The sequence below is a fragment of the Protopterus annectens genome, chromosome 12.part0 (assembly GCF_019279795.1).
Source record: "Protopterus annectens isolate FY-2018-M chromosome 12.part0, PAN1.0, whole genome shotgun sequence".
In the NCBI taxonomy this organism is placed as follows: domain Eukaryota; kingdom Metazoa; phylum Chordata; order Ceratodontiformes; family Protopteridae; genus Protopterus; species Protopterus annectens.
In genome coordinates this window covers 100,892,791-100,919,454 of record NC_056746.1, presented here as the reverse complement: position 1 = coordinate 100,919,454, position 26,664 = coordinate 100,892,791, and the positions used below count along the sequence as shown (strand labels likewise).

The 26,664-nt window shown below is 38.5% G+C and overlaps 1 protein-coding gene across 4 annotated transcripts in view; it reads left to right on the top strand.

The window, feature by feature from the left end:
- The window catches only part of BRAT1 (BRCA1 associated ATM activator 1), a 498,236-nt gene that overhangs the window by 422,968 nt on the left and 48,604 nt on the right, over positions 1-26,664 (top strand). For 3 of the 4 annotated variants that reach the window (XM_044089125.1, XM_044089124.1, XM_044089126.1), the window contains exons 12-13: positions 11,336-11,434; positions 17,468-17,649. In XM_044089125.1, the coding sequence (XP_043945060.1) occupies positions 11,336-11,434; positions 17,468-17,649 (281 nt within the window). The remainder of the gene's footprint in view (positions 1-11,335; positions 11,435-17,467; positions 17,650-26,664) is intronic. The other variant, XM_044089127.1, reaches the window with a different exon arrangement.

Genomic DNA, 26,664 nt, shown 5'->3' with positions numbered 1-26,664 from the left:
CCCTTATAGAATGGTTTGAGATGGCCTTTGTTTCAGTGTAAGCACTATCCCCTAATGCACCTTAATTGATGTAGTTATTTGACATCTGTTTGCTTTGAAAGCCTGACTGGGTAATAACCCATTTTCAATGGAGGCCCAGAGACAAAAGCTCAAGCGTATTACATGAAAACAATACAGAGCAGATGTAAAAGTTGTTATTTTTACAAGAGTAATCCGATACAATTCAGAGTAACCACAGAAATATTAAGAATCTCTAGTGAGAGAACTAAGCTTGATTTGTTCAAATTAGAAGGGGTGGAGAGAAAGAGAGACTACAGCAAGGGTGAGAGAAGTAGAGGAATACAAGAATTCAGAAGAGATAAAGGGAGAGACTGTGGTTAGTTAAGAAAAAGATTATTAATAATTTGACAAAGAATGTCAGAGATGAGTGAGAGAACGAAGACTGGTTAGTAAAGAAAGAAGTGTTCATCAGGTGCCAGACACAGAATGTCTTGGCTAACAAGATAGATTTTAGAAGAATACATTCAGAGGCAGTGGAACCTAAGCATCTGCATTTTTTCCTCCATACCTGCTGACAGTCGGACCTAACCCAGTATATCTTGAGTCCATGTGTTGCTCTTTACAACCCAGTACTGAGGTGAGAGACAACCACCTGAGGCAGCAGGCAGTCATGGAGGTGGTTTGTGTATTCACCAACATCCTGGCAGTGTGGGTATTTATGTTAAGGCCCTAACTCTGCCATTGGTGGGTGGCTGACATGAAGCCCTACATAACTGCGAGACATCCAATACCCACCCCTTGCTTGTGTATGCATCCACCCATAAGCTACAAGGGCTGCAATTACAGGTTTGGGAACTGCTAAGTCCATATCCCCGGTCCTAGCCATTGTGGTGCCGTGCAAGTTTCCACTTGCATGGTGGTGCTCTGCCAAGCACAGCTACTACTTTCTTCCATCCAGGATGAGTATGTAGGTACCAGGTGCTTCCTTCTATTCTCCCTCACCCAGCTGATCCGATGCCTGAGCTGCTGATCAAGGCTTGGTTGTCAGGATCATAACCACGGCCTTACTGCTGTAACCTCATAGCTGGGACCTGAGCCTTTAGATTTTTAAGGAATACCCTGATTTATGGAAATTGAACTGGAGCTCAGAAAGATTTGATTGTATGAATGTCTAAAGTTGCATTTAGTTTGGAGCAGGTAAGTACTAAAACTTAATGAATTTGTATGTGGCTCTCTTGTGTTAAGGATTATGAATGGAGTCGCATGTTTACAACTGTAAAGGCTTTTAGCATTTGCATTGATTTAAGGACAAAATTTGTGTGTGATATTTTGTCAGACTTTATTAAGATCACCAAGCACTTTAAGTCTGCTAACGTCCAGGCCTGTGAGGAATTTTTAAGTGGTTGACAGCTTTGTTTATACCAAAGATCTTGTGTAGGATATGACATTTGATTGCTAGGATATGTCGGTTGGTTGTGGTGTGGTCAAGGCTTTCTAGACTTCTGTTTTGTAAGCCATTGTGAGCAGACAATGTTTTGCTTTCCATATGGTTGGCGTATGTGGCATTGGTAGTGTTCAGCTTAGGTAGATCACCTGAGGCTGTCAAGTGACTTTGTATCTGTTCTGTAGGCTCATACTCCCAAGTTACTTGTCACAACGCTGTAAAAACCATCAAAAAGGATGGCAAAGTAATGTAAATAAGCAACAAAAGGCTACTGACCCACAATATTAGTTATTGAACTCTAGCATCTCAGCAAAAGCCTTCAAGGTGTAATAAAAAGAAACTAGTAACAAAAAAAAACTTTTATACAACAGACAATTAAAGACAATTATACATTACTATCAATTAATCATTAAACCTTTTTAATTAACAAATGAAAGTAAACACTTCCAATCACAAACCTTTAGGTAATAATGTCATATTTTAAAACATGTATAGTGTCTTTATACCATCATTTATCATCAAGTAAAATTAAACTCACCTAATTTAACCCCCACTTGGCAGCACAGTGGTGCAGCATTCACGTTGTCGCCTCACAGCAAGAGGTTCTCCAGTGCTGGGGAGCCTTCTGTATGGAGTCTGCATGTCCTCCCTGCATTCTCATGGTTTTCCTCCTGATGCTGCATTTTCCGCCCACATTTTCCAAAGATGTGTTTAAGTTATGTTCTTACCATAACGTTCCATCTGTGTTATTGATCTTCATTCATTCTTGACGAATCGGACTCTGTTCCAATCCTTGGAACCAGCTTGGCTGTTATACAGCTCATGCCACTCAAAAAACTCTTGAGTTAAAACTCTACCCGCAGGGCCCCTCTCTCCATTATCTCTGCTAAAACTCTACCCGCAGGGCCCTTCTCTCCATTATCTCTGATCGAGTTTGCAGCCAAAGTATCATGTTATAACAGGCATACAAGGTAGAAGCCATGTCTAAGATGAGACCAATACATTCCCAGAACAAGTGTCCAATCCTCCAGGAAATCTGTAAGAGGGGGAGGAGGGTGGGATGTCAATGAATGAAGATCGACAACACAGATGGAACGTTATGGTAAGAACATAACTTCTTTATCTGATGTCAGTCTTCATTCATTCTTGATGAATGGGACAGAGTCCCCAGCTACTTTAGGTCCTGGGTGGCCTTATGAAAAGATATTCCTCAGAACCATACAGCCAAAGGATGCTCTTCCCCTGAAGACCATATTCAGTTTGTAATAAGTGATAAAGGTATGTGGAGTAGCCCAAGTTGCGGCTGCACATATTTCATCCTTGATTGCCCTGAAGTAGAAAACAGCTGATGTGGCTATAGATCTGGTGGATTGCGCTTTTACAGGCACAGGTAAGTTGTGGTTGTTATGATTGTAAATGAAGGTAAAGCAGTCTCACAGTGTCTACCTCGGAAACACTCCTGGAAGAACGGACAAATATCCCCAAAGGGAAATATGGCCTTTCCAAAAAAGGACTGGGATGTTGACCCACAAAGGGGTCAATGGAAGGGGAATACCTTGTCCTGGGAACTAAATAAGGCTCAGATTTCAGCACCGAAGGGGTTGGTACAGTCTGCTAAGGTGCAGATGGTAAAGTCTGTACCAACCGGGAAATTAAGTAGGTCGGTGCCGATGTGGGCGCTGAAGCTCTTGGTACCAAGACAGCCACAGTAGCCGGTGCCAAAGATTCTCGGTCCGTCAATTTAGGAACCTTAGTTTTCAGTTCTGAAGAAGTTGATGGAACCGAAGATTTGTGTCTCTCAGTCTCCAGTGCTGTAGGAGAGCTCGGCACCAAATGACTTCTTTTTTTTAGCCTGGTCAGATTTAGATGAGGTAGGATCTGACTTAGACAAGGCTTCTTCGAAAGAAGATTTTAACAGTCATTTTAATATCAGTTTGTTTCTTCTTTCAACTACGGCTCTGGTACTGAAGGCCTTGCAGATAGAACAGTCAATATCCAAATGGGGAGCACTCAGTATACACATGAAAGATGCCAATCTGAATTAAGCATCTTTCGTCCACAGTCTTGGCATTGTTTGAAACCTGAAGTGCCCTTTTGTTTTTCCTCCATTTTGTAAGTAACAGAAAGTCGACAATTAAAGGGCTGATGGACTAACACAAACCCACACACACACAGACACACGATAGATGGAAATTCTACGAATGATAGTAGAGTGAAATACCAAGATTGGTAGGGACAAAAAAAAGAGGAATACCAACACTGGTAATGTGAAAGGTCACCTTAAAAGGTAAAGGGAGATGGTAAGTTTATCAACAATCCTAATGAGGATACTGTGAAGGTATGTAGGGTAGAGAAGCAGAATCACTCAAGAAATATGAACGAGAAGGAAAATAAACTAATGGCTTAAAGGAAACCGAGAATTTTTTAAGAAGAGTAATAAATTTTGTTCTTAGCTGGAGATTATTGGCTGACGTGACTTGTTACCATAGCGGCAAACGAGATCTGGGGTAATGGAGAGTGGGGCACTTTGGGCAGAGTCTTAGCTCAACAGTTTTTTGGCTGGCATGAGCTGTATAACAGCCAAGCTGGTTCCAAGGATTGGAACAGAGTCCCATTCGTCAAGAATGAATGAAGATCGACAACATCAGATCAAATGTTAAACAAACAAAAACAATCACTTGCTCCAAAATGGTACCTTGTAATAATAAAGCATTACTGTGATGGTACTGCTTAAATGCATAGCAACTGCACTTTCTGCTCTTTTCTTTTTTATGTCTCTAATATGTTCCTGTAGTCTGCATTTAAAAGCTCTCTTACTCTTTCCAAAATAAAACAAATTACATGGACATTTGAGGACATATATAATACCCTCAGTATTCCATCAAAATTTCTTAATCAGAGAAAATAGGTGGTTATTAATCCTATCAAAAACCTGTACTGCTTCCTTACAAGTACAACACTTTCCATAAGGGAAGATGCCCACCAGCAGTGTTCCCAAACATATATCCATTTGACAAGTAGGAAGAACAGAACAACTGTGGATTAACATATCTCCTATATTACGTCCCCTCTTATAAGATATTAAGGGTGTATTATTAATTAACTGACAAAAAAATTTTGTTTCACCAGAAAAGAGCCAGTAGAATCTCAATAAACTAATCACTTTCTCTATAAAATATTATATGTAGCAATAAAATAAATATCTATCTTACATCTATCTCCAACTACCTTACTACTGGTGACAGTAAAGGTTTTATTAATTTGTGTATGCATGCCCTTATAGTCATAACCTTTCTAAATGATTCCTTTACCAAATTTTTCTCATAACCTCTCCTAATAAACATATGAATAGTTTTTTCAGCTTCATTATAAAAATTCAGTTCATCATTACATAGCCTCCATAGACTTAATAATTCTATATAAGGTAATGACAAAATCAGATGTGGAGGGTGACAGCCATTCCCATATAGATACTGTCCACCATCTGTTGATTTTCTATATGTAGCTGTTTTTATTTTTTCCACTTTTCATACCTCCTAATTTTAAATCTAAAAAATAAACCAAATTTTCTACTTAAAATATCTATTATTCTGTAAATCACTAACAAAATTGTCAACTTCTCTAATACCTCCATTACAAATAAATGTCAAATCATCTATACATCTAAAATAATTCAAATATTTGTTCATAAATCTATGACCACATAAATATTCCATCTCAAATAATCCCATAACTAAAGAAGCATACATGGGAGCCACAGGAGTTCTCTTGACTTTGTCCTGAATCTGATGATAAAAATTATTATTAAAAGTAAAAAAAAGTTATTAGTAAGACAAAAATATAATAAAACAAGAGTGTTATATCGGCAGTAAGGTAACAAAACTTTAATAAACACTGATAAAAATAAATATAAATGCAACAGTGTTGTGTGTTAGAAAACTATGGGGCAGCTCTATCAGTTCTAAGACTCACTATATCTTTTAGCCCTTGGTCTCTTTATTTGGTCCTATAACCTCTTGCTAGTAGCTCACTCCTCGTAACATTAATCTCTCCTGAGAACCTTTCATCCTGATTATTTAAATGATATTCTCATATCTTGGCTCTAACAATATTCCTTTATATGTGAGGCTGATGAAGACCATTAAGATGCAAAATATGATTTCTATAGCATCTTTTCTTATATCTAGTATTAACAATGTCTTTTAAATCATTACTTTCTAACTTTATATCCAAATACTCTATGGCTGTCCTAGAAACATTACTAGTAAACTTAAAAAAATGTGTGGCACTGTGTAAATACCTAATAAACCTATCCAACTGGTCTTTATCCCCCATCCAAAGGTTAAACACATCATCCACAAATCTACGATTGAATATAATGCTTGAGACAAAAGCATTATTAGATAAAACACACTGTGTCTCCCACTGTGCTAAAACAGTATTGGCATAACTGTTAGCACAGGGAGTCACCATTGCTGTACCAGTTTTCTGTCGATATCTACCTGAAAAATGGAAACATTATTCTCCAAAATAGTCTCAATAAACAAGAATATAAGATCCACTTGCTGAGAACTATAAGAACTATGTTTCAACAACAATTCCTTAGTAAGTTCTAAACCTATGTTGTTTGGTATCACAGTAAATAGTGACCATATATCTAGAGTAGCAAATACGCATTTATCCCTCTGATTTGTGTTAGTATAATATGTATACAACTGTGTTAAAAATTGTTTGGAATAACTCAAAACTATTTCGTATGTATTTAGCGCTGCCCTCAAATGTTTTTCAACAAATATGGACGTCATCTCTGTTAGTCATCCTTGCCCAGAAACTATGGGTCTAAGTGGAGGGTTAATAACATCTTTATGAATTTTAGGGAGCACTTGAAACATAAGAATAACAGGTGAATCAACTAAACAAAATCTGTAAACTTCAGAAGTAATAACTTGGCTCAACAATCAGTCATGTAACATCATATACACGTTTCTAATTAATTCATTAATAGCTGTTAAAGTAATAGGCCTGATCAGAAACGTGAATATTAGAAACTTCTTGGGATGGTTCACTCTGTTGTCTATTAGTGTACTTTGGCCATGAAAACACATGTCCTGCATTAAAATCTAAAAAAATCCTTCTGCAACTTCCTGGTTTTCTGTTGCTTCTGGCGAAATTCGTATGCCGAAACATTTGTAACAACCTCTTCTAAATAAGTTGTAATTAAAGGTACGTGAAATCTTTCAAAAAGAGAGAGCTGTTGTTCTAAAATCGAATCTATCAACGATGCTTCAAATGGATTAAAATCGTCAATGAGCAGCTGTATATAGGCAAAACTGGTAAGATTTAATTTTTGCAAATTTTTAATAAGTCCAGATAGGAGGTAGCATAGGTAGGAATAACAAAAATTTGTGAGCCTCTTGGTGCTATCTTATAGTGCAAACAGGCCTCCATATGTAGTCTCTCCCAATGGTAACATTTTATTTTAAACAACTGATATTCCATTTCTCTGACACAAGCCTTTAGTTGGTCTGAATCAGTACCTCTGGTATCCATCTCAGGTTCCTTTTCTGTAGGATTCAGAAGAAGTAATAGATTACCTCCTGCATATAATACTTTCTTCAAAAGTTCATCATTCTTCTGTGTTCTGGACATACCAGGGTTGAAATCCAATTCCAAGTCTATGCCTTCTTCCATGATAAATATCTGGTAGAAAAACAAGTAAAATAGAGCAAAATACCAAGCAAAAGTTCAACAGCATATAAAATCAATGGCAGTATGATATACATAAAACAAGAGTGCTGTATCAGCAGTATGGCAATAAAACTTTAATAAACACTGATAAAAATAAATATAAATACAAAGATAAGCACTTTCATAGAGGAAACTCGACTTCATCAGATCATATAAAACTGCTGTGAGAAAACAGTTAAATACCAATTCCAAAAGACACTAAACCAATAACATAAAAGAATAAAATCACATGACCACTTTCAAGAATAAAATAAATGAGGTCTCCTTTTTTTAATTTAGGTCTTAAAGAGACCTTACCATTTAAATCCCTTTCCTTGTCTGCTTGTAAATGCAAAATCCAGAATAACTCTATTCTCAGTCTGATTACAAACATTGCCCAACCTAGCATTATCATTCATTATTTCTATAACTTTAACCCTACAAACATGGTTTTGTGTAGCATCCATGACATGTTTGGCTAAAGAATTAACATTGTATTGTTTTATGTCCCTCGTGTTCTGTCATTCTTTGATTCGTTTTACCCACATAGAATTTGTATACATAGTGTACACTGAGATAAATAGACCAAATTTTTAGATTTACAGGTTGCTACACCATTAAATGTATATGTCTTCTATCTCAGTTACATAATTAGAAACAAAACTATCACCCAATAAATAACTTAGAGCTTCTACACTATGAGCATGTTTAATACTCGTGCATAAACTTTTAACATCAAGGGTCACCCAATACATAAAGTTCAGTTATTTTATATAAAATAAGCAGTGTCCTTAATATATGAAGACAGTTTATGTAAAAAAAAAAGATCTATATTATGCAAAAAATATTTTTTCGCTGCAATCAACGGACGGACGACCATGTGGATCAGCTAAATTTTTATGCATTTTAGGTAAACAATAAAAGGTAGCAGCACCCCTGCACACTAAATTTCTTATCTACATCATCTCTACTCCAATAACCTAGCCTATACCCCTTTTCTAAAAATTTTAAATGCTGTTTTAATGTTTCATCATACCGTTCCTTATTACTTCTTACATATGTGGACTGATCTTGTAAATGTGAATAGCACATACACATATTTTGTTTCTAATGCATTACCAATATATTATTACCTTTATCTGCTAGCTTAATAATCAAGCTCGTATTATAACTTAAATCTTTCAAAGCAGTCCATTCAGCTTTTGTCATATTATACAAAACATTACATTTGTCCACTAAAAAAATCATTAAAAGCTTCCTCAACTATGAAGTTAAACATAATAGAAAATTGTTTTAACATTTTCATTTAAAAAATGGGGTGTAAAACAACTTTTGTATTTAACCCTTAGTGTATCTAATAAACAATATGCATTGACTTCATTAACCTCAGAAGCAGATGAGTAAAAACTACCTGTACTATTAGAGTAATTTAATTCATCCTTAAAATTACCATCTTCAGAACTCTTCACTTTTACTTGTGCAAAATTACGTAACAAGTGCAGTTTATGTACCAGTTTGAAGATGTCACATCTCAAAATATACAAGCAGGGTAAAACTGTTGATATAAACTTTAATCTCTAATTAAGAACAGATAAATGTTCATCTGTTAACGAAAAACCTGACCGATTAATTACCATAGAGTTAGAAAATCATTTCACATTATTATTATTGGTACTGTCGCCTTCAACATTTGCAATTTCGATACTGTATATATCTCCCACATTTCTTGTTAAAATATGCCATCTGTTTACCTCGCTTATCTGAGATATAAAACTGTTGCTCCAAATTCGCTGGATCTTGTGTTGTTGGCAATGGGATAAAGGAACAGTCACTGTCCCACTCAGAAGTGTATACTGTCCCTTCAGAAGAGGCAAAAGAGACTCCATGTTGCTTTAAATAACTTACGTTGTAAGTCTGATTTCTGCTGACCCTTTTGCTGATTGGTTTTCCAGAGGAAATCCCTACCATGATTATAATCCCGCAGATCACGATGATGCTTTATTTTCTTTTTTCTTTTACCTAAATCTGCTTTAATTTCACATTAATGTCAGAAAGACTGGCATTTAAACGTGAGGCATTCATTTTTTTCACTAGATCTACGTATAATTCATATACTTCATCTTTGATTTTACACTAAGTACATCACACTCAATAAGTATTTGTATCCATTCTGTAGAGCAGCTGCTACCCAATGAGTCTGGAACCTTTTATCATTTTCATCTGTGGGATCAAAGGGTGAGCTAGGACTCTTAAAAGTGAGTAGTCCTCTGGGAGTGATATCCAGTTCCAAATATCTTTTTAAACCAAGCATATTAAGCATACACTTGTTTTCTTGATCATCAGCTTCTCTAACTTATCACACATTTCTTGCAATTCAACCATTAAAGTTGCAGTGGCACAATAACCCACAGAAGAAAAAGCAAGGTCAATAGGATCATTCCTTTCTTCTAAACGTCTGTCCCAAAAATTAAATGATTTAACACCACTGGGTTCTTCAGTATGTAAACCTTGACTACCCGGATATCTCTGAGAAATGCCCCCAGCTTCATCTTGCAATATATGGGGAACATTAAATGAACCATCAGTAGCCATAAACAGAAAACTATAAAAAACACAAAAAAGTGATATAAACAACAAAAGGCTACTGACCCACAGTATTATTTATTGAATTCTAGTGCCTTGTCACAACATTTGAAATTTACACAGTGCTCCCTAGGTGGATAGGTAAGTACAAGGCTAGCTGCCATTTTAAGGTGAGAATCCAAAACCCGTAATTTGTGTTTATGATGAAAACAGGTTAACCATGATACCAACCCCAACCCCAAGGACAACCAGAGGCCTTCATGACATTTGCACTTATGACCCCTCGTTTACTAGACCAGTGCTCTAATCAGCTACAAACTGCCATTTTGTAATTAAAAAGGAAGTTTGTGGCAAATAGCAACTGTGATTGCATGACTCTGGAAGAAGCAATTTTTGATAATGTCAGGTCCTTGGTTTCTTTTGCTCAAGTGTGTTGTTTACTCCTAGACAAATATGCCATCATTTACATCTTCATACCTGCAGGTTGGTTTTAAAATACAGATGGGGCCATATCTAAGTGTAACTGTTTTCAGAGTTGACAATTCATATTTAATCCTTTGTTACATACCCTGAAATCCCCCATCCCATTTTGTCTTTCCCATTGTTCCCAAGTACCTCAGAGTCTAGATTAACCATGTCCCTTTTACTGTTTTTAGTGACCAAAGTTTCCATTACCCATGTGACACCTGCTTTTTGTATGGCTATAAGTTCCTACAGTTCACTCACTTTGTTTCCTGAACTCTTTGCTTTGCCAAATGTATTTATTTACTTGTACATTCTTTAGTGACTTAGTCTCACAAGGTCAGCAGCCGTATTTTCAGAGCAAGTCCAAGGTGGCATCCTTAATTTTTAGGGGAAACTTGTTCAAGGTTCCAGGAACCTTTATATCCCCCCCCCTTTTTCCTCTTTTATCATGTCTTCGTATTTTAAGGATTAGTCCTTATTTGTTTTTGTTTCCCTAATCTGGCCCAGACTTTCACTTAACCCTTTGATGGCCTTTTCCGTCTCTTTCTACTTCCTCTTTGCTGTCATGCAATAATTAGTTTGATCCCCTAATTATCTCACATACGAGGCAATTTAGATGAGTGGCATTACTTGTGATCTGAAGCTGTTAGGGAAAGGAGAAGTTATTTACTTTGTGACTGTTGCTGACCTTGGTGCAGTACCACAGCAAGACCCTAAACTTGTGGATATGATGTTCTGCCAGCTTGACTACTTTTGCATCAGTAGTTTTTCTTCTTCTGGTTTCTGCAAGTCCATTTTGGTTATTTAATGTCGGTGCTTGATTGTTAGAGTCGCCGTATTTTTTTTTGTTTTGGGTGATACTTCTGCTTTGAAGTAATTCCTGAGTTCCATTTGCCTAAATTGCAGTTAGAAAACAGGTACATTTCAGCAAGAAATCAGACAGTTGCTTGTTTTTCAGTGAGGTATAATGAAATATAAAAAAAACATGATTGTTCACTTGTTAATCTGGTGGTTTATATCCTTTTTGGAGTTTTCCAGAAGCAAGTCATATCAGCTGTTTGGACAGGTGTTGCAGTTTTTCAACTTGTACTGAATTTTGACTGCTTCCATTTTCAGACCTCTTCCCAGTGTTAAAGAAACGTATATTTGACCTTCGTTGGGAAGTCAGGGACTCTGCTGTTGAGTTTCTCATTGGAATTTCAGCTGCATTTCAAGGTATGATCCATATGTCTAAAACAGATTTTTTTTATTAGCGTTAGTACATTGTCATATGTGACCATGGTGTCTCCTGTATATGGCATACAAGTTGATGGATTTTGAGAACATAAAGGCCATGGGGGTATGTTGGTGTAGTGGGCTAGGGAATGTAGTCTAGTGTGCATGGATACCAATTTTATGTATTTTTAGTAGTTAAATATATCCAGTAAAATAAAAAAGATACATCACTTATAAGTTCAGATTGTAACCTTTGTGGTTTAAAGTTTGCGTGAGAATATGGGGGGGGGGTGATATTAGGTAACAACTCTTTTTTTTTTTTTTTTTTTTTTTTTTGTGGTGGGGGGGGGTCAGTGTATAAAGACCTTAAGGTGTAATAATTATGATTTATTTCATTCTTTTTTTAACACTTTTATTGAATTATCACGTGTGACACAGGCAACTATACATGAATATAAAAGTAATCAAACTGTATTAAGTTCATATAACCTAAGCAATATTACATAAATTATTCAATGCCTGCCCTTTTTTGTTTATTTGTTTTAAATAAAAAACATCTTTATTAAACCATCACTTATGACATAGCCAATCATACATTTATTTCAATGAAAACAAACCACACTGACACAATCCTAGTTGCAAGCATTTTACATCACAAACCATTATGACACACACCCAGTTGCAAACATTATACATAACTTATTAACTACCCAATTATTTTCAAACATTACATAGCTCATTTAAGTCCTGCCTTATTTTAGACCTCATTCCTCCCCTGTATGTATTGTTCCCACAATTCCCTTTTTCCTATGTAGTTTGCTCCTACTATTTTCTAAAGATCTCAGTTCCAGTTGTTTTTATCTCTGTTACTATATTCACTACTTCTAGTGTAATTTGTTTAGATTTTGATTCCCATTTTCCAGTAATTGCTTTTTTGTCAGCCACCATAATTAGACACAGCAAGGCCTTGCCGTGCCTAGGCAGTTCCGATTCTGTTTCATAGCTCAGAAAAATAATTTCTGTCATCACACCAGTTTGCCCACCCAGCATCTCTGACAGTTTTCTAAACTCATGTATATTATCAAGGTAATCCCTCATTTTCTGCTTAGCACTCTGCAGTTGATCCTCCTCTTTTCTTTCATATTTCCAGTATTCTGCAATTCTTTAACATTTGTCAGTCCCGCTAAAGAATTCGTATTACTTCTTAATCATAGCTCCCTTTCTTTTATTTCCACCCTATTTTTAAATGCCACCTTAATTTTATCCCACTCCCTAGCTATATTCTCAGAAATAATTTCTGTCCTTTCAATAATCTCCACTTCCCATTCCTTAAATTCCTCTCTTTTCAACAGTTAGATGGGAAAGGGCCAGTGTCTCATTTTTATTTCATCACCTTGTGTTTTTATTTTAGTTATTACTGCCACATGATCTGACATAGTTATTGGGTACATATGAATACATTCAATTAAATGCACATGTTCCTGTGAACTGTAAATTCTGTCTAGCCTAGCCCAGTTTTTATAACTTGGGGGATAATACGTAAATTCACTCTAAAATCCTATTACTGAATTCACATCTTCCCTGCCAAATATTTTCACAAATTTCTTTAAAAATCTACCCTGTGTTATTCTTTCTCTTTTGGACCCACAGATACATATTCAGTGCTGCAAATCAAATTTCTGTCTCCACCTATAAGTAATATTCCTTGCTGAAAACTGATTATTTCTCCCAGAAATTTCTTAAGCTCTATTGTAGCAGTTGTAGGTGAGATATAAATACATGCCAGTGTAATCCTCCTCACTTGCCAGTAGACCATTAGCACTACAACTCAGCCGTTATTTTCTTTTATCTTTTGCCACCACTGTTGGCGCTCCTCTTGCAATTACTATGAGCACTCCCCTTTTCCTTTGTCCCAGATATTCTGCTGAATAACCATCCTGAAAACTTTTCTTTATCAAATTCACATGTTCATTTCTTGCCAAGTGTGTCTCCTGTAACCTAGCTGTTTGCACTCTACATTTTTTAATGTAGTTCCTATTCTTTTTTTATATTTATCTGTGAGACCATTGACATTTAAAGACATTACAGAAAGCATCATTGTATTAAAAAGTTATTATTCCCACCTTTTATGTGTAACAGTTTTTTGTTAAATGTCTAGTTCCAAATTTTGTGTTACATGCATACACTGTTTGGCAGGTTGAACTTTTATATAGTTGTTTCTTGTCATAACCATTTGAGCCTAAGTCATATCTTACAAAACATTTTGTTTTGTTGAAAGCCCTCAAAGAAAAACAAAATAACCCAGTACCCCCCAAATATATTAATTTAATACGAACACACAAAATTCTGTTCATCTTCAAATGATGAAATTTTATCCTCCTAAAAGGAGCAAATATCCCAAACTGATGGCCTCAACTTGAGTTAACCTAAAAGAAAGATTATTCATGCTAAGATGCGTGGTGCAGCCTGTGCTTTTACTATGTGCTAACTGGTTTTGTCTTATCTTTATAGCTCTTCCAGCTGAGAAAACTCCTGAACTCTTTCAGAAAACATTATCTCCTAGCAAGTTTCTCTTTTTTTCCCAGCCAATCACTCTCCACCAGACTATAACCAATTTCTTTTTATCAGATTGTCTGCATAGATACATGAGAACCAGACAGCCAATTTCTCTTTATCATGATTGTTTCGATGGAGACACGAGGGCCAGATACAGAATTGCTACTAATCATTCATCCATTTGGTAGAAAAAAGCTTCAAAATATTCAATATTCTTTTCATTTACTTGCTTTATCTTAAAACGTGTTACTAAATCAATCTAAGGTCTTTAATCCAGTCCACCCTCCATGCAAGAATGAGAAAAAGCACATTGTTTTCTTTTATCATGCTGTTTTAATCAGGTTTTTTTACACTGCAGTGCCTACATTTCTTAAAACCGAAGAAGAAGAAAGGGAGAAAGAAAGGAAGGAAAAACAAGAACAGCAGCACCTGTTTACAATCCTATCACACTTAAAAATAACTGAGGAAACTTTATAGCATGCAAACAAAAACATACACCAGAAAAATAGTACTATTCTTTATTTACGGTTAACTTTCTTCCATCTCTCCCCCTCCCCAAAGCATTTTTCCAAACATTAATGACATGAAGTGGGGCATATACGAGTCCCTCACAAGTCCAACAAATTCTGAAAAAGTCCAATATTTCCAAATTTTTCTCGTTCTGTCATATTTCACAAATATAATTATTGCATTTGTTTCCCACATTGTTAGTGGTTTTATTACTGCCTATCTTCATCTCCCAAATCCTCTCTCTGGTTCATTTCCAAATTACTCTTGATTCTTCTAATCAACTCTCATGGTCCCTTTCTTCTCTCCAACAGTGAATAAAGTTTCATAGGTACAGTCTCTCTGTGGTCTTTATTACCAGAAGGACAAGAGGTAGAATCTCCTTCCGTTTCACAACTCACTTTTTGTTGAACTAATTTTTGTATTTTGTCCTTAGCTTCATAAAAAAAGAATGATTTTGTCACTCCAGGGAAGAATACCTTGAAGACAGCCGGGTATAGCAGTTTGAATCAAACAGCTGCGTTTCAACATTCTCTGAGTAGTGGAATGAATTTACTTCTCTTCTGCCTGGTGTAAAATGAGTAATCATTCTCCACAAATACTCTGCTGTCTCCCACTTCTAGTATCTTGTCCTTTGCACAGTTTTGTCAGAATCATCTCCTTCTGCTGGTGGGATTGCACCTTTACTATTAAAGGTCTAGAGGTTGCTTTCTCATAGCCAAGTTTAGAGTGTACACAAGATGGAACTAACATCTCCTGCTGTGGAATACCAGTTACTTATTTGTGCTTTCATAAACTTAATGCAGTCTGTTCCTCCTAGCTTCTGTGGTATAGCTGAAAATCTCAGGTTTTCCCTACGTGCGGTGTCCTCTAATTGTATTATTTTTTGAAACATCACTTCCTGGGCAGTCTCATATTCGGCCAGCCTTTTCTTCATTTCAAGCTCTGACGTTTGCAGCTTCATCGCCTCCTCTGAATATCTATTTAAAGTTTCTTCCAGCCTTTTGTGTGTGTTGATAAACTCCATCAGTGTTCTGTTTATTTTAACCAGGTCTGTGTGCAGTTGTCTTGTATCTTCCAGTAGGTTTATTTATTTTTTATTTTATTTTACTTATTTTACATTTGTTGACCGGGCTAATCTAACTGGATATATGTCCATTTTCAGTACAGGCCTGGGGAGATAAGCTCCAAGAACACAATTCTAATAAACATGTTGGTACAATACAAATTTAACAAATAACAGCTCATTCCACAACTCTATCACATGCATATAACAAACCATAAGAATGAAATTGCTACAAACATTGGTATTATCTACAAGGTAAAATTATCTTTGTTATCAAGGAAACTGGACGTAGTACACAGAAGTAGTGGGTAAGCAGTAGCTAGTAATAGAAAGAGGAAGTTAGTCAGGGGCATAACCAGTGTGTTGTAAGGTATAGTGTACAGGGGCATAACCAGTGTGTTGTAAGGAATAATTTCAATTTATATTTGAAAGGTGATATTGAGGACAGTGATGCAAGTGAACTGGGAAGTAGGTTCCAGTTTTTCCCAACAGTGTTAGAGAGTCTCCGGCCAAGTTGTTGGATTTACTTATGCAAACAAGTAGTTTATTGAAGAGCGTAAGGTATTAAGATTTTTGTAGGGGGCAATGAGAGTAGAAAGTATTACTGGAAGTCATGTCTGGAGGTTGAAGAATTTTTCCCCAGTCAGTGTTTCTTCCTCACTTTTTGTAACTGATTTTCCCAGGTGCTCTGTATTTCTTTTTCTTGGCACCCAGGCAGTACACTTACTAGCCAGTTACTGAAATTTACCCATAAACACAAAAGTCTACTGGCCTTCTGTTAAGTTTGTTTTCACACTGGGAAAGCTAGAATTAAGCTGCTATTCAATGTGCAGCCATCTTGGAAGAGTCTTTGTTTCACAGTCTTGAGGCAACTGTGACTCTAAGCGCACCTTATGACACTTTGTTTTTTATATGAGGATATGCGCACGTTGTGCCTTGGAAACTGGACTGTAGGTTGAGAAATGGAACCCAATTATATATTTCTTTATATGTAGAAAAGCTTGCTATATAACACTAGCTTTACCACTGTGCCTACATGTTGTTATTGTTACATTGTTATTCAGCTCTGACATCTTATCTGGGCAGGTAGCTGGTACAGCTGAGCCACTGGTAGTTAATGAATACTTCATACCCACAAAAGATGACTGTCCAATGGTAGTCATCTTTAGCTTCTCTGTTTGTTTTACAGCCTTTGCATTTTGTTGACATCCAGTGGTGTGCTTGACGTGAACATAATGGAAATTGTACCAGTGTTACCCCCCCTCCCAGTTGTATTGCGTAGAAACAGTGCACCATGGTGTTCCTATGTTGTACAAAGCAGAAATGGCACCTGATTGTTAATCCTGTATTAGAGAGAGCAACATGCACATAAGAGTGGTAGCTTCCTGTTGGGGCAGTGTAAGAATTGTTTGCATTAGTACATTTTTGCTTGGCAGAGCACACAGAAATATTGATGTCATTGTTATTTCATAAATGCAGGTGTGGTACAAGTTCCAAATGCAAACTGTATTAGGGCCCCTTTCAAAATGTTATAAGACTGCCACTGTATAACCATGGTGTAATTAAGTACCATTTAAATGCATTGCTATTCACAGTGGTAGATGCCCTTGGTGTGGGATTCCTGAAAGGGGGAATATAGTAGGGAATGAAAAGTTTGCAGACAGTTGCAAGACTTGTCGAATGGCTTGATTTGGATATAGATGCCAGTGTAGTGTCATAGGACTCCATTTGTTTTCTAGAAATAGCTCTCCTAATGGAAGGATTTCATGCTCAAATGTAGTGAAGAAGGTAGGTGTATTCTGGGTAAGGCTGTCAAGACTAGTGCCTGACAAATCTAAACAGCAGCTGAGGGTAACAGTGACAAAATATATTTCTGGTTCTTTTACTGTACTTTCTACTTCCAGAGAAGAAAGATCTCAGGACTCTCTTGTTCACTTCCGGCATTGTTGATCTCTTGATGGACCTCTTGGAAGATCCTGAAAGCTATGTCCGTGCAAGTACAGCCATGGCATTGGGGCACCTGGTCGGCATCACCGGATACCTAGAAAATCTGCCTGATCTGGAAAACAGATTCACCTCTGTAGAGGTAAGATTCTTTAGTATGAAAGTACTAAATATTTAAGTTAGCTAGCCTCTTGAAAAATAAGTTTGCATTAAAATTCTTGCTTCTTTTAAGTAACTTGAATACATAAAATTAAAAAAACTGACATTTCTTTTTGGATAGTTTTATTCCTGATACATGCCAACCATCAGGCCTTCTGTTATTATACATATTCATTCTCCATCACTGGGACAAGAAGTGGTCAACAGGGTCTGTCACTACGGTAGCCGTCATGGGCAGTTTATCTTTTCTGTTATGGCCCTACTCCCACTGCTCATGCCCAGTAGCATTTACATGGATCAGTGTGAAGTGGATGTCAACAGGGTTATGTAACGTATAGTGACATAACACCTGAAGACATCCCTGTCTGACTTGAAGCCAGTGCTCTTATGGTCTCTCTGGTCTCCCCAGGGATTATTTCTTTGGTATGTGTGCCCTGGGTATCTGCTTCCAGTCCCTAAAGAGAGGTGAGCTGGTTAAATCGCATCATTTCCCTTCACCATGTTAGTCACTGCTTGAAGTGTGATAGTTTGGGTTATAGTTAAGACTTTATCCATCTATACCAACAGAGCTGGCCAAAATGACACCTATTAAAGAAGCACCTTTTTTGATTTTTCAGGTTTTATTATTGTTTTCTTTAAACTGGTGTGGTTCAAGCTAGACTTCTCCAAACCTTCTGCATGTAGTCTGTTTGGATTATTTTTGAATAGCCAGTCAAAAGGAGATACAATTTGAAGGAGTGCCTGTTGTAATTTTGAGGATTGAAATTCTAAGTCACACCTTTGATTTGACCCCCCCCCACCTTGTTTTTTTAACTATATTTGCAAGTCTTTTGCAATTGGTCACTATATTTTCATGCAGTAAGGTTGGCTTCATTTTTCTTTTATATGGCTTATCCGTAAGTGCGTACTCAGGAGCTTCTTTTATCTGTATTGTCAGTTATAAGGCCGAACTTACCTTATGAAACAAATCTTCATGATTAAGACAGTGAATTCTTATTATTCCTCAAGTGTGTGTGTGTGTGTGTGTGTGTGTGTGTGTGTGTGTGTGTGTGTGTACCAGCTTTGTTGAATGCCTGTTTTGCAGAAACAGTTAAATGGATTTATATTAAGGGTGGATGGATGTTTTTGTGTGTGTGAGTGTTTATGGGTTAGATAAGGTATGTGTGTTAGTAGAGGGCATCAGTGCCCTGTGTAGTAGCATATGACATAAAACAGGTTTGTTATTGTCCACATATTTAAACTAGCAGTGCATTTGAGGAAACACTCTGGGTTTACATGAAGATGTACATTCTAATGGTAAGTAGGTAGGAACAGCAGAGTATATATCTGTGGCGCCCACAGAGGCATGGGCACACTTGGCATACAGATTATGTGCTTAATAATGTGAACATTTTTATTTATTTAGTAGATGTAATAGATTTGTTAATGTGGGCAGTCAGAAGAGATTTGCTAACTAGATTTATAAACAGTTTACATTATCACTGTATTTATTTATTTATTTGTCCAGTTTGGCAACCGGAGTAGAACACTGATCCAAATGGACCTATTTTAGTCGCAGCATGAACAAATATAAATAACAGTGGACAAGCAAGTTAATGAGCTGTGTTATAATAAGTGCGCAGTACAGAGAACAATAGGAAGTGACGCTTAAGTGAGGAGAAGAGAGTGAAACAATAAAGGGATATATCACAAAGTATAAACGATAGCAAAGGTAACGGCTTATAGAAAGTAAATATATACAGTGCGAAAGAGATGTCACAGTAACTATGTTATGTTGTGTAGGGAAACAACGTGAAGAAGATAAAGGTGTCTGCTTGGTGAAGGGGCGAGCGGGGGGTATTAAGGGATGGGCTCAGATGCTTGGTGAAGGGGCGAGCGGGGGGATTAAGGGATGGGCTCAGATGCTTGGTGAAGGGGCGAGCGGGGGGATTAAGGGATGGTCTCGGAGGGAAAGCATGTGCAGACTGACTTGGACTTGAGATGACCTTTAAGATAGAATGAAATGATAGGTACTACATGAAATATTTAAGATTAGTAGGGATTTAACACCAACATCTACGGGCAAACCACAGGAATAGAAATGGGGGCAGCCATGTACCCCAGTCTTGTGAATACGGCCTTACAAATGTGGTAATCAGACTATATATATATATATACAGCTCCCCCTTTTTTTAATAAGATGGGGTGCTATTTCTGTTTCATAGATGACATTTTTCTTGTCTGGAATGGCAGCACTGAAAGGTTGACAGAATTCTTCGACTACATTAATTCCTCTACCAGGTTCCTCAAATTTACTACAAAACCTACCAAGAATGAAGTTGAATTCCTTGATCTCCTCTTGAGCAAGAACCTAGACAACAACTCCATAACCCACAACCTCTACTGTAAACCCACCAGGGTTAACTTCCTATTGCATGCCAGAAGTTTGCACCCATTCCGGCTCAAGATAAATGTCATTAAGTCACAAGGAATGAGAGTGGCTCTCGTTTCAAAGGAACTGGATAATTTTCTTTACAACATTCAACAACTCGAGAGGGGTTTCCTTGCCAGAGAATACTCTCAGTGACTCCTGGACCCCATCTTTGAAAATAGGAAAAACAACCCTTTTAGGATCCACCACAGCATGAGGAACCAGAAAACAACAAACGAGGGATACAAACTTAATTGCATCCTTCATTTTTCCACAGACTATTGGGATATACAAAATATCATTAAGGAAAACTGGCAAATCAAAAGTAACAGGGCCTTTAGACATATATTCCCTGACAACCCATGCTTCACAATCAAAAGGGGCACCAACATCAAGGACTATGTGGAAAAAAGCCTTCCCCCTCTTGGCCCTCAGGGAGGCACTTTTGCATGCAGCAACCGACCCTGCCATTACTGCCGCTACATGAGCAACCGGGACCACTTCTACTGCCCTAATAACCATACAATATACCAGGCCAGATACTCTGGTAATTGCACAAGGGAAGGGGTAATCTACCATGCAGAATGTTCTAAATGCGCAGTGCCTTCTGTGTGGGTAAAACCATAAATCTCTTCGATTTAAGGCACTTCAACAAGTCGAACCCATTGGTGGTACATGCCATGAAAAAAAACCTGGTCATAACCTGTTCTGTTTCCACGTTCTCGAACACCTCCTAGGACACCTCTCTCTGGGGACTATAATGCCAAACTGGAAAAGAAAGAACTCCTATGGCAAATAGAATTGCAGGCCAGAAAGACACCTGACCTGAACACCACAGAATCCCTCTTACCTATCCTGAACTTAAGAATGCTAAACCCCCTGAACTACGGCTGACCAGCCTTCTGGCATACTTAAGGAAAAGAAAGAACTACAATGATAAACTGAACTGGAAGCCAGAAGGCTTCCAGGCCTGAATACTGCCGAATTACTCCTGCCGGTCCTCAACATAAAGGAACCTGGACAACCACAATTTTGGCTAAACAGGACTATTCTCCAACACTGGTATGGACAGTTACTTTCTCTCTTGTTATTTTAGCCTTCCTTCGTCCTATTCTCTTATTTCATATTTTCCTTCTTTCCCCTTCTTCCTGTCATCATTTCTTTTTCTTGATTTAAATTTTTACATTTATTTTTCATTTTCATTCTTATTTTCAATATTAATAGTATGATTATTTTGAGTTGTGATTTTTAATCTGATATTTTTTGGTATCATTCCTGATTTATTAATAGACACACACGGGCAGGCATCTAGATTTAGACACAGGCCAGCATATCCTATTAGTTCATGTGTACTAGTTTGCATTTTTCAACATCTGTTATTTTATTTTTATTTTCATTTTGGTTCTTATTTATTTATTTACAACCGATGCATTATTCTAGGGACTGGCTTAGGTATTGTCTTTAAACTTATCCACCGCCCCTCTGCCTCTATACCTTATTCACCTTCCCAACCTCCCTTAGCCCTCCTACCTTTCAGCTCACTTTCCTTCCTCTGACAATTGTTAACCCTCTAACCTCACAGCCCACTTTTCCTTCCTCCGACAATTGTTAACCCTCTAACCTCACAGCCCACTTTTCCTTCCTCCGACAATTGTTAACCCTCTAACCTCACAGCCCACTTTTCCTCCTCCGACAGTTGTCAGTTTTACTACTTTTTACGTACTTTCACAGTTAGTGTTTGCCGTTCCCCAGCCTCAGCCATTCCAGCCCCGTGTTACGCTTTGCTGTTATGTCAAGCCAACCGCAGCCCATTTCACTTTCTCGTTATTTTTCTTGGTGATATTTCTGGCCATCGATCACCCATTAGGTCTCATCCCCTCTATGGCCAATATTATCCCAACTAAGCCCATTATACATTCCAGCACCACGCAGATCCAGACACCAGTCATCTCCCTCACACATCAGCCCAACCTCTAACTATGTTTTCCGCTTGACTTTCTACTTCAACTGAGCTGTCATGGATCACGCAGACTTCTCCCCTTATTCCACCAGTTATAGCTTCTCAAGATGCACCCGGATTAGCCCTCCATAGATTCTGATTGTTTTTTCATGTTTCATCTTTTCTGTTTTCTGTTCTTGGTCATTCCTTTTTTTCTAACTTTCTTGTAACTTTTTAGCACATCCAGCCACCTACACCCTCCCAAGTGCTGGTGACATAGATGCCCGGCCCAGCGATTCACTCCAACTAATCTAGATTTATCAGGATTATATTCACATTGTTATTTTTTTTGACTTTTCCCTCCTCCTTGGTTTTTTGCTTCCTCCATTTTGGTGCCAACACAGCTCTCTCAGCAAACCACACATAAACTTTTCACCACTAACAGTCCCTCTTCCACCCTCCCCAAGCCACTTGGTGGGCCTTCTTTCTCAACTTTTCCCCACTCTTTCCCAGAATACTTGTTCTGTTCTCGTTTTATTCAGATAACAGTAGTTTTCAAGCATACCCAGTACCTCCGACACACATTATGCCCTCACGGTACGTTACCATTTTTACCTCGTCTAGATCGGCACACACATTAAGATTGTTTCCTATGTTTAACAGCTCTCACACTTTTATTTTTCCATACGTTGCCTAGGTATACATGAGGACTCTTACATGGCAGGCTTACGACCAAACGAAGGGTTACCCTCCTTCTGCGCCATGGTTCCTTTTAAATTTCCCAACCTCTAGCCACCAGCCATTCTTTTTAAGCTTCTCTTTTAGCTTCTTTGTTCTGGTTTCCATGCTAATTGTTATGCTTCACCAGAACTCCCATAACATCCAGTGTAAATGTATATATTTTTATATTTTTAATATGTTTTTTAATTGTATCTCACACCCTCCTTTTTTAGGTCTTTTTTTACATGGTTCTCAATTTTCTATAATCCTCTGATGTCCATCGTATTACACTGCTGCAGCCATTACACTTGGGTTATCCTGCCGTCAGGCGGTTCCCCAATCGGTCTGAGTTCCAAAGTCTTGGTCCGGCGTCGGTTGCTGTCGCCTCCTCCCTGACGTCATTGCGACAGGGGTATATAAGATGCAGCCGACGCCATATTCTCCAGTCTTTCTTGCCGCGCGGTGCCCGAAGCAAAAGCAGTTCGCAAGTGCCGGTTGGCCGTCTCCTGAGATTTTCATTCCGAATCCAGAACCGAAGTCTCTACAAAGCTAAATAACCCGTTGGGGAAACGTTTTCTTGCCTCAGACCGATGTCAGTAAAAGTTAATAACTGTATTTCTTGTGGGAAGCAAATACCTCATAAGGATTTCCATTCCTATTGTATCCCATGCCTAGGTTGTCGGTTTTGTGCTACGTTTAACAAGCGCACTATTAAACGTCGGTTTGATTTTGCCCAACATTATTTTGGTAGAAAACTCAATTATACCATGCCGTTGGAATTTCCAATGACCGGAATACACAAAAAGCGCAAAGACAAGGATAGGCATCCGAGGCCGAAAACTGACGACGAAGCCTCTTCTAGGCTAGTCGCCGGTTCTCCGGTTTTCAGCGAGGCGCCTTCGCAGCCCCTGACGACTGCTTCTATAGAACCTCAAGCCGCCTCTTACTCCCACATGGAGATGGCTGGGCCTTCAGACACACAAGTTCTTCAGCCTACCGAGACTAACCTTTCAGAGGGATCCGGGGTAGCTGAGCAACCCACAGCTACAGAGGGTGTCTTCAGACCTACTCAGTTAAGCATTAAACCCTCAGCTAAGTCTAAGCCTCCTTTAAAGTCAAAGAAACAAATACAGCTTTCTCCAGGACAGGCCTCCATGCCTAAGAAACAAATGCTCAAAATGGCCGAAGACCTAATCACTCTGATAAGGGGGTCCCATCCCCCTCCTGATGAAAGGCCTAGACAGGATGCAGACTATGACTCATCCGACCTGGTGTCCATCTCTTCTGATTCATCCTCAGACCTAGGATACTCTTTACCCCCTTATGAGGATTCTGATGCTGAGGAATCAATACCATCAGCCTCACTGCCTGAGGACTACTCCTTTGGGGAAACCCTACACACCATGAGGGAGCATTTCCAATGGGAAGGCCAGGATTATTCAGAATCCTAGAAAAGGCTTAGAGACTTCTTCTTATTACCTCAACACAGACCCCTTGCTTTTCCGCCAGTGTTAGATATTGTGGATGATGTGTATACTGAATCCAGCTTAAATCCTGTTTCCTTACCTCCAGCTCCTGTTAAACCTGACAGATACTACAGAGTCCCTGACTCACATAAATTTCTGTATAAAAGCCCTGTAGCTGAACCTGAAACTATTTCTCAGGGACCCAAAGGAGTTAATGCCTCATCAGCCAATAATTCAGTTCCCTCTGACAGAGATTCCAGAGCATTAGACAGATGGGGAAAGAAAGTATATACGTCTGCAACTTTAGCAATGAGAGCCTTAAATTGCCAGTTTCACATGCTAAAATATCAGCAATTTTTACTCTCTCAATTAAAACAAAAAATGCTTCCAGAATCAGATCCTCCTAATTTTAAAGAAATGCAGGATTTATTGCATGCAGCTGAAGAAGTGGGAAAGCATACTTTGCAATGTGGTTTTGATTCATTAGAGGCCTCCTGCAGAGCAGCAGTTACAGGCTCTGTCATTAGAAGACATGCTTGGTTAAAAGAACATACATTACCAGATCATGTTAAAGCAAAATTATTGGATGCACCTTTGCAGCAGGATGTGTTATTTGGAGTTAAGGCAGAAGAGGTTTTAAAGAAAATGCAGGATAAGGCAAAATCTATGCACATGGTGAAGGATTTCTTACAGGTTCAGCCTCCTAGATTTAGCAGAAACTGGCCAACTAAGAATTGGTCCTTTCCAATTACAGACAGACCTCAAAGGGGAAGATACAGGCATCCAAGAAGTAGAGGTCAAACACAAGGTACTTACAGGCCTCGACAATGGGTTGCATCAGGCCAGAAAGAAGGGGAAGACAGACCCCAACCATATAAATGGGTTCTCAACACTGTATTTCAGGGTTACAGGTTCCACTTTCACACTCTGCCAAGGTTAAAAGGAATGCCAAGCCTGCCACCAAATCAGTGGGCAGAGGCTCAAAAACAAATTACAGCACTCGTGGATATGAGAGCTATTCAAAAGGTACCATCACAGGAGCAAGGTCAAGGATTTTACTCAAGACTCTTTCTGGTACCCAGAAAGGACAAAGCCTGGAGGCCCATTTTGGATCTTTCATCTCTAAACACTTACCTGGAAGTTCCCAAATTCAAAATGTTGACATTACAGCAGCTTCTTCCCATGCTGGGCAAGAAAGCTTGGCTCGTGACTTTGGACCTCAAAGAGGCATACTTGCATGTCCCTATCAGACAAAACTGCAGAAGATACCTCAGTTTCATAGTGGGTTCAATGCACTACCAATTCTCTGCACTGCCCTTTGGCTTATCTACTGCGTCCAGGGTCTTCACAAAGTGCCTGGCACCAGTAATTGCATTTTGCAGACAGAAAGGAATTCAAATTTATCCATACCTCGACGACTGCCTGATTCAAGCAGAGAGCAAGGACATTCTTCTAAAACATCTGGCGTTTGTAAAAAAGTTATTAAGTTGCCTGGGGTACACAGTAAACGAAAAGAAATCAAAACTAGTACCCTCACAAGAGATTATATTCCTGGGTGCCAGCTTGAACACAATGGCCCAGATGGCTTATCTCATGCCAGACAAACAAGGACAACTGACTCAATACTTTCAATTGATGGCAACGAAGACCCAACTCCCTGCAAAAAAAATTCTGCAGGCCTTGGGTTACATGGCATCTTGCTTACTACTAATTCCATATGCCAGACTGCATATGAGGAAACTACACTGGTACCTAAAGAATGTATGGTCTCAACACTGTCAAAGATTGGAAACAGTTATACCACTAATCCCTTGCCTTCAACAGGAGTTTCAATGGTGGGCTCAAGCTTGTCACCTCAACAAGGGACAGCCTTTTACGCAACCCACAGCCAGGCAAACACTGACAACAAATGCATCGGATTACGCCTGGGGAGCACACATGGCAGGAAAATGTATTCAGGGCACGGGGCCTGCAGAACAAAGGCATCTTCACATCAATCAAAAAGAGATGCTAGCTGTACAGGTGGGAGGATGGCATAATGGTTAAGGTGTTTATCTGGCAAACACAAGGTGCAGGGTTTAACTCTCATGTGGGGTAACTGGCTAGGCTTAAAATGGCCCACAATGGGCAATTAACCTAGTACTAACCTATGAGCCTATAAAATGCACTTATAGCTTTCAAGGACCTGCTGCATCCAGGACAACTACAACTAAAGACAGACAACACCACAGTTATGTGGTACATAAACAAGCAAGGGGGCATGAACTCCTACCCCCTATTCAGACAAGCTATGGCCTTGTGGAACACAGCTATAAGCCTGCAAGTTCATCTGCAAGCACAATTCCTGCCAGGAGACAAAAACATACTGGCAGACGAACTAAGCAGAAACATCATGGATCCCCACGGATGGGAGTTGAATCCACAAATATTCAGAATGATAACACAGAAATGGTGGAGCCCGGA